The sequence below is a fragment of the Ciona intestinalis genome, chromosome 2 (genome assembly GCF_000224145.3).
Source record: "Ciona intestinalis chromosome 2, KH, whole genome shotgun sequence".
Classification (NCBI taxonomy): Eukaryota; Metazoa; Chordata; class Ascidiacea; order Phlebobranchia; family Cionidae; genus Ciona; species Ciona intestinalis.
In genome coordinates this window covers 2,158,782-2,167,576 of record NC_020167.2, presented here as the reverse complement: position 1 = coordinate 2,167,576, position 8,795 = coordinate 2,158,782, and the positions used below count along the sequence as shown (strand labels likewise).

Below are 8,795 nucleotides of genomic sequence, written 5' to 3'. Positions count from 1 at the left end.
CTTTTTTCATGGCTGCNGTAAACTGTAAAATAAATGTAATTGCCAATTCAACATGGTAACAGCTACAGGTGTAATAAACAACCTAAATATGTTTACTGCTGTATATTTACGATGTTTTTCCCAGCCAAGCAACTTGTTTGTTACGAAATAGTATGGATTCACACGGATTCATTGCATCATAAAAGCAAGTGTTTGACCTGGCAATTGATTACGACATAATAACAATTCACACGTTGATTATTTGCGTCATCATAGTGACTGTCTCCTTGATTATTTAGCCTGCAGTTGCTTAAAAACAGGTTGTATATTTGCCTTTTTACGTGTGCGCATTAAAGTATAGATAGTTTGTGAATACTTCGTACCCGCGTAAAGCAACCACTGCTTAAGGCCTGCAATGGTCGGGGTCTTATCTTAATTTTCTTTAAAACGTTTCATTTTTACTGTTACTTTACCGTTTTTAAGAGGCTATAGCCTATAAATTAATTTAACTTTTTGTAACTCTATTTACATGAGTGAATACCATAAGGAAAAACAGTATTACCACGTCCAGATGTAATTGGTTAGTGTCACAATACCGCTTGTTACGTTACATGCAGTCATTCAATACGCCGATAAACGGAATAAAAGAGTTATCTGCGTAACAATATTACTTGTGACGTAACAATATTTCGTATTTAGAAACATGTGGTATTTGTGGTTTGAGTTGAAACAGAATATGTATTATTATCCACAATTTCGCGTAACTTTCATTGCATCGCGGAACAACGTGCGTAAGAAAAAGAAATTAAAATATTTGTTTCGCATAAAATATTTTCGCATTCCTTACGCATTTCCGCCGACCGCCGCGGTCGCGGGAAAATTGTACACTGTATATATATATAACAATTTGTAAAGTTTTATAAAACTGCAAAACTGCAGATTGTGTAGCATTTTGTACATAACAGCGTTGGACTCAATTATTTAGTTTAAAGAATTAGGAATTATTAAAAAATATGTTTTTTTATTTGCAGAAATAAACATTAAGCCGGAAATGTCAGTCCCTTCACTACAGTTTGTGGGTGATAATGGATTTCACAGTAATTTAAATGATTTTATTGAGTTTGATGATGGTTTGGTGGAACAACTTGAATCAGATGAAGATGAAACACCTGAAGAAACTGGTGAGACAGATTTACAAATGTTTGATTAATATAGTGTGTGAAATAAAGGTAACAAAATTTAAACACATGTTTTGCATGGAATTTTAGTAGATGGAAATTTGCTTCTTGGTAATGAATCAAATGATGGTGGTGAGGATGAGGGTTTGGAGGTTGAAGATGTCGTTGTTGCTGATTTGGAAAATAATGATGTAGTTGATTTATTCGAGAAAACAGAAATTAAGAAAGAGCCTTTGGATGCAACAAGTAGTTTCATTTGTTCGATATGTGGAAGGTTGTACAGCAAGAAATTGTACCTGAAGAAACATATGAAGCGCCATGCTGAGGATCTCGCTTGTAAAATCTGTGGTAAAGAACTTCTGACTAAAGAAGGCATGAAAAGCCACATGCGTGGTCATCAGGGTATCAAGAATTACACTTGTGAGATCTGCGCCAAGTCCTTTGTGACAAAGAAAACACTCTCTGTCCACCAAAACCTGCATACAACCAACCGTCCAACTTGTAAAGTGTGTGGGCGTGAGTTTACTCAAGAGAGTTCACTGATGCGCCATGTTAGAAACATCCATGAGCACCAGAAGAAATATGCTTGTCAAGAATGTGATAAATCCTTTGGTCAGTCGGGTGAGCTAAAGTCTCATATGCGGATCCACAATGAAGCCACTTTATGTAAGGACTGTAACCAGAAGTTCCCTGATGTGAGGTCATTCCGTCGTCATCGTCGATTCGTCCACTTTGATTACCCGGTTAAAACAATCCCGTGTAAAATGTGTGACAAGAAGTTTTCTACTGAACGAACTTTACACAACCATCTCAAAATTATACACCAGAAAAATAACCGCTTTGTATGTGAAACTTGTGGCAAGAGCTTTGCGTACAAAGCTACATTGAAGTTGCATGCAGCAGTCCATGGAGAGGGAACAGATGAAGAGAAGAAAATTAAGCCAAAGAAATTCAAGTGTGAAACTTGTGGGAAAGAAATGTGGACTCACATCTCACTTCAGGATCATATCTCTGCTGTACATCATGGGAAGAAAAACTACAAGTGTGGCCAGTGTGGGAAAGAGTTTGCTTTCCGTGGAAGTCTAATGATTCATCGTGATGTTCATCTGAACATAAGGAAATATAAATGCAACATTTGTTCGCGATCATTCAAACGTGTTGGAACATTGCAAACACACAAGCGAACACACACTGGTGAGAAGCCATTCAAGTGTACCGAGTGCAAGTCTGCATTTGCACAGCAATCCACATTGAACAGTCACATGGTGTGCCAGCACACAAAAGAGTACCCACACATTTGCCTCATCTGTGGAAAAGGATTTATAAAACCAAATGAACTCACAAGACACATGGAAATCAAACATTGAACGTATGCTGATTACTTTTTACAGTTGTGTTATTTTTGCGTTACTTGTTAATGACTCTTACATTGTAGATTTAATACATTAGCATTGCAAGTCTGGATATGCCTTTTATGTGTATGATACCCTAATTAAACAAGTTGTATAATAGGATGACAAATAAAGTTTGCATTATTGTTATGTTAAAAATGAAACATTTTCTTAAATGGAGCTCAGTATACAAGGTTTAGACTTATATAGGAGTGCAAATTAATTAGGTTCGCATTATTACGGAAGAAATTAGCAATATCTGCGTGTAACAGCAAGGTTGGCTGGTTAATACTACTAAGCATTTGTCCTTTATCGTAATATTTACAGCCAGATATTTGTGAAGGATGCTTGCTGAATGGGTGGCGTGTTGATCATTGTGTATTCTATAGTTGAATAGAATAGGGGAAGATGGGACACCTTTTAACTATGGTTTCTCGTCCTACTTGATTGTAAACGAAGAACATTCAACGAAATATAAAATTATATATCTCCACGACTCCCCTAGATCGTTGTTATAATTGTTTGAAACACGATTAGGATATTTAGATATTATGTGCTAAATGTGTCCCACTCTACTATACAAAGCGAGTTCTCCCGTTTAAACCGTTAATGAAACCTTACCGGTGATGCTAGCAATCATACCGCATTGAGTGGTCAAAATGGTGTAAGCTGTAAAAACGTAATACGGTTGCGGATGGACAGTCCCCTCGGGGGAAATCACTTTGCGTATTTTGCAGGCCGTAACAACTTGCACGTTGCTGTTACGTGTTACTGCATCTTAAACAATACACACTATACGACACTATCACGTTACGAATTTTTCGCAAGTGTAAATTACGCCACGTAATTTACACACCACGTAAGGTTGTGCAATGTCGCACTATCTTTGATGTTTGATCCGACGCGCAGATGCTCGTTGACTTGAACGTAAACAATCTAGCGGGGTTATAACGGATCAATTTGTGACTGCTGAGACAAAGTGACGTGTTCGAGTACCGAGTCAAACCCACTTCATTTGGTTCAGACGCGGTTGTAATCTGCAAAGATGAATATTGGTGTTTTGCTGTTGCAGCTTATAGTGCAGATTGTCTCGAGCCAAACTGAGGTTAGTTATATAACCAGGCCGGAGATTTCCATGCAGTTTCAGGCAACCAGTCTTCCTCGAGTACAAGGTGAGGCACAAGTTTAGCCTTAGATGTCTTCCCATGTTTTGGCAAAATTGTTGAATTTGTTTCTGTACACAGCACCAAGTTCAGTAAATATCGGCAAAACTGTCGTGCGAGAATACTTGAGCGCTGGATATTCAAGATTCGTGGAAGGGTGTGACGCAACATGGAGGGTGCCATGCAATAACACAGCAATTACAAGGTGGTGTGAATCTATTGTTTTGTAAATAAGCTGCTCTAGCAGAATATTTTTTGTATGAAGGCCTAATTCGGCAAAAGCGCGAGCATTTACGTTATAGTAGGGTTGGGGAAGATGGGACATCTTTTCATTTTGTTTTCTCGTCCCATTTAATGGTAAACAAAAAAAACATTTAAAGAAATATAATACCGTATTCTTAGGGACTCCATTGACCGCTGTTACTTGTTTAAAACGCGATCAGGATATATGGATAATATGTGTTAAAAGTGTCCCGTCTTTCCCTACCTTACTGTATATGTATTAAACCAGGAATTATGCTTAGTCTATAAGAATATCATATACACCCCCACTCTTTATTTAAAAACTTTATTTAATTTTTTGCTCCACAGTTGTAAACTGCTATACAAACAAAATAACATGCACAAGTGCCAAGAATAGCGCTATAATGTACATGTACCTTTATTTCGTTGTAAAACGTGTTAAATTCAAACTAAACTAAATTTCTTGCAGCGATGTATGTTCTCGATGGAAGTGCTGTTGGGATCCGACACACCCTGTACCGTGTGCGCATAACAAATACTTTTGTAAGCATCAATTTCCATTTAAGCTAACAATTTTCGATTCAAGTTATAGCACTTGCACAAACTAAATTTGATTTGAAACGCAGTAATAAAGCTGGCCAATTCAGAACCAGAATACAAATCATGTGGGGTTCCTCAGACTTCTCTGACAACCGGGAACAATGCAATTGGTAAGTCAACTTAAGCTGCATAAACATAAAGATGGGCAACAAAATATTTATAGTAGGTTGGGGGAAGATGGGACACCTTTAACACATTATATCCAAATAGCCGGATCGTGTTTTAAACAATTAACAACTGTCTAAGGAAGCCGTGAAGATACGGTTTTATAATTCATTGAATGTTCTTTGTTTCCTACCAAATGGAAAAAGAAAACTAAACGAAAATGTGTCCCATCTTCCCCCATCCTACTATAACATCTTTGTTTACTTTTCAGCGAATCCGCCACTTGTACCATTTATATTGTCCATATTGAAAGGACGAATCGTTGGTAAGTACTTTAATCATCACTATATACATTACCGATTAATTACTTTTCCGTTTACGTACAAGATTTACCGTGTTAAATCGAACTGTACACGCCTTATAGGTGGAACGGCGGCTGCAGACGGTGATTGGCCGTGGGCGGCTTACATATTCGAGGTCGCTAACGGAATAATTAATGGCGGTATCTGCGGTGGAGCCTTGATCAATGATCAGTGGGTTATAACCTCCGCTCATTGCATCGGAACGTAAGTTAATACTTGGTTTATATATAAGTGGTAACAACCTTTGCTACACTATTATAGCTGTCAAAACACTGCAAAATAATCTACTAACTCCTTTTGCCCAGAGCGTGCTGGGTTGTACTCATTGATCCACATGTTTATTATTAATATACTTGTTTGGTCTCCCACCGTAACAAATTACCCCGTGTTTAATTTACCATGAAACTATCTTGACGTTCACGGTGTGTTATGCACGCAATAATAACAACTCTGTACACCCCCTTCTACAGGAATAATCCGTTGTTGTACGGAGTAGTGCTTGGGGAACACAAGGTGAGCGTGCTTACAGGACACGAAGTCGTCTCGTCCGTAGATCGAATTATTTCACATCCTTCATTTGACCGAAATTCCTTGGATTATGACATCGCTCTAATGAAGGTTATATGCCACATCACTTTGATATTTATTTTATAAAATCAGGGTTTTTACTGAGAGTTTTGTTCCTATGTTAAAACAATTTAGTTTATGTTTGGGCTCTTCTTTAACAGTTAACACTGAAGATCACCTTCACGAAATACATTCGTCCCATATGTCTGGTCACTGCAGCAACAAGAACTGATGATACCATCCCTCCTTCGTTTGCAGGGGCTGTTTGTGTCACTGTTGGTTGGGGATTCACTTGTAAGTAACCAATACCTTGTTTAGCTCAATTTTTGCTTTGTTGAAATTATTTTTTGCTTGAAGTTTGAGTATTCATGTGTTGCTGGAAAAGACAGCACACGATATAAATGACTTGACTTTTTTCTCAGCTTCACCACAAGGCAAAAGAAGCGACCAACTTATGCAGATTAATCTTTCCATTACCCCTCGCATTCTGTGTCGTTCCATCGTGCAATCCAATGGGGCGGCATATAGCAACCGATTTATATTTCCATCCGACCCGCAGTTTTGCGCGGGTGGAATGCTGGGTGAAGACACATGCAACGTGAGCAAGTTTCTGCACTAAGTATAAAAAATCATTTAACACACCACTATGCGAAGTAAAATAACGAACACACATCTTCGAGGCACCAACTTTATACATTCTTCATCCAGTAGTATTTTTTTATTCTTTGTGGGTGTGGTCATTGTCAAGGACCTGGGATTTAGGCCAGATTGGGTCCATTACCCCAACACCCAAAAAGCTCATTCAAGTCTTTCGTGCGACTGGTGCGAGACGTCGCATCACACTCAGACGCGTATTATTGGCACAATTATTGTTTTATCCTCGTGTGCTTACGATTTACCACACTTTTCAACTTAGTGCATGATTTGTTTTTAATATAGCTTACAATTTGGACAACCCATTAGTGACCGCTGGGTTGGAGCAATGTCGGTTAAGTGTCTTGCCCAAAAAGCATCGAACCGCGGACACTTTGGTTTTGATGCATGCGTCTAAACCACTGAGCCACGGCGCCGCACCTGGATCCACCAGTAGCCAGTCGAGTTTGATATCGTCCGAATAAATACTCTGCATTCATGTATCTAAAAACTTGCTTTAATTTTTAAAACAATCGGTGTTTCAACTAAAACAGATTTTCTCTTTTGATAGGGCGACAGCGGTGGACCATTAATGTGCATGCATGCTGATGGAAAGTATTATCTTCATGGGATAACTTCATACGGAACTACAGTGTGTGGCCAGTTAAATAAACCTGGAATTTACACAAAGGTAAGGAAAGCGAACCTAACACTTAAAAAATTATAAAACCGTATTTTCACGATTCTAAAAGAGCGGCGTTAATTGTTTAACACTCGGTCAGGATAATATCTGCTAAAGGTGTTTCATCTCCCCCCCCCCATTCTACTATATACCATGCAACTTAATGTTGGTACCATGTAGATGAAAACATCTAGAAAAAATGGTGATTTAAAAAAATTAAAGATCTTTTGATATATGTGAGGGTCTGTCCAAATGTTTTAAGGATTAAACACCAGCCACAACTACGCAATAATTTAACAATATGTGATGATCTTCTTGTGGGTATATTTTTTTAAGAACTAACAACCTATTTTTTCTATTTCTTTCAGATCGCAACTCTCAGTTCTTGGATAGCTGCAAATGCGATATAAACCCAATATCTGTGAATGAACTACTAATATGTTGTGGAGGTCATGGGAGAATGCGTGTATAATGTTTGGAGCATTTTCTTGTACTGCGGCAGTTTCTTCTGTTTTCTTGTGTCTTTGTAATATTGATTTTGCCTACGCTGCTCAATGCAAATATCCCAAACATTTAAATACTTTTCCTCATTGCTTTTTGCGTTGCAATAAATTTATTAGACATGAATGTGTTAGAGACAGTTAGGAAAATACATTGATCAACTATGTCGACTTATAGCCAAGATTTCCACGACCAACTACGTGAACGAGTAAAGTATTCGGCTCAATCATTTATTTCTTCGTTTTACTAAAAGCTCTCTTGTTATATCCACGGACAGCCGACTAACAGTAAAATACTGCTGGTTGTTCCGAACTCGTTTACGCGATTCTTCATAGTGTAGTTTCAGTTCCTCCATTGCCAGATCCTCTAGCTGTGTGCGGAAATACAGGTACAAAGATTTAAAATAAACTAGGTGAGTTAAAACAATGGAATTTTGTTTCTGGCCCCTGTTGATTTGAAAAAGAAGAGTTTTTTTTTATAAAATAAATGCGTTCTATAATTCGATTCGTTTTTCTTGCAGAACAAACAGTGTTTTCTTAATTAAACTTAATTAACCTACCATTATTGTTCAACCATCTATATTCTATACCGATGTAACACATAGTAGATAACATAAAACTTACCTGGATAACAGAGAGGGGTTTCTTACTCGTCTGCTCAGCCCTTTCTTTGCTTAGTTGTTCATTTTCTACAATCTCCATGAATCTGGGAGGAGACATGGGAGTAGTTGGTGAAGATGGAGATTGAGGATGTTTCATCGGAGGTGGGGAAGATGGAAGCTGCTGCCAGGCTCCACTGCAACAATTGTGAAATACTTACAAGACAGTTTTTGTATAAGTCATATCAATATCCTTAATTAAATAAATCAAAGATTTTATTCTGTCTCTTCGTTCACAGTACTGTCATTTAAATTTATTTTTGTGTGTGTTGACACCCAGTTTCTCTGTGTAATGCTACAAATGCTATTGATCAATCTACTACAATATTTGGCTCAGCCATATAAATTACAACTAATATCATGGAGATGGTTGAACCTGGTTATGTTCGATGTTATTGGTTTGGTTGGACTTGATATGGGAGATGACAACTTTGGTGAAGTCGCATGTTCAGATGGAGCATTCCAGAAATTTTCAGAAGAATCTGGTACGCTGAAAGTAAGATTAGATAAAAAACGAATCAAAACTTGTATAAAAAGTGTCTTTTTGAATACAGGTATCTCATTTAATTACCCAAATTTTGTATATTAGTTATGCTAAGAAAGAAATAAACCAACCGTGCAGCAACACCCCATGCATTTGGAACCTTAGAAGGTGATTGTGACAATTCCTTCTTCTCTTCCGCTTCTTTTTCTTTGATACGCTTTCTCTCCTTTTGAGAGAGCTTTTAGGTCG

At 37.7% G+C, this 8,795-nt stretch overlaps 3 protein-coding genes across 4 annotated transcripts in view; 2 read left to right on the top strand and 1 right to left on the bottom strand.

The window, feature by feature from the left end:
• zf(c2h2)-12 (zinc finger protein) overlaps nt 1-2,707 on the top strand; it is a 4,489-nt gene extending 1,782 nt beyond the window's left edge. Inside the window, exons 3-4 of one of the 2 annotated variants that reach the window (XM_009859212.3) lie at nt 1,011-1,160; nt 1,248-2,707. In XM_009859212.3, the coding sequence (XP_009857514.1) occupies nt 1,011-1,160; nt 1,248-2,524 (1,427 nt within the window). In that variant the 3' untranslated portion in view covers nt 2,525-2,707. 2 annotated transcript variants of the gene reach the window in all.
• An 803-nt stretch (nt 2,708-3,510) lies between these two features.
• Nucleotides 3,511-7,530, top strand: LOC100182207 (prostasin-like). The gene is made up of 11 exons (XM_002122574.4): nt 3,511-3,720; nt 3,793-3,916; nt 4,424-4,497; nt 4,581-4,664; nt 4,931-4,984; nt 5,084-5,225; nt 5,492-5,639; nt 5,750-5,882; nt 6,011-6,186; nt 6,793-6,912; nt 7,272-7,530. The coding sequence occupies exons 1-11, from the start codon at nt 3,594-3,596 to the stop codon at nt 7,311-7,313; spliced, it is 1,224 nt and encodes a 407-aa protein (XP_002122610.2). The 5' UTR covers nt 3,511-3,593; the 3' UTR covers nt 7,314-7,530.
• The window catches only part of LOC100184670 (inhibitor of Bruton tyrosine kinase), a 10,468-nt gene continuing 9,166 nt past the window's right edge, over nt 7,494-8,795 (bottom strand). The window contains exons 16-19 of the mRNA XM_026840622.1: nt 8,678-8,772; nt 8,439-8,552; nt 8,028-8,199; nt 7,494-7,774 (exon numbers count right to left, since the gene is read on the bottom strand). Of these exons, the coding sequence (XP_026696423.1) occupies nt 7,631-7,774; nt 8,028-8,199; nt 8,439-8,552; nt 8,678-8,772 (525 nt within the window). The 3' untranslated portion in view covers nt 7,494-7,630. The remainder of the gene's footprint in view (nt 7,775-8,027; nt 8,200-8,438; nt 8,553-8,677; nt 8,773-8,795) is intronic.

Excerpts from the sequence above, each read along its gene's own strand:
- LOC100182207 (XM_002122574.4), top strand. The coding sequence starts at position 3,594 with ATGAATATTGGTGTTTTGCTGTTGCAGCTTATAGTGCAGATTGTCTCG. Across the intron at positions 3,721-3,792 it reads CAGTCTTCCTCGAGTACAAG|CACCAAGTTCAGTAAATATC; the intron begins GTGAGGCACAAG and ends TTCTGTACACAG. Across the intron at positions 4,985-5,083 it reads ATTGAAAGGACGAATCGTTG|GTGGAACGGCGGCTGCAGAC; the intron begins GTAAGTACTTTA and ends CACGCCTTATAG.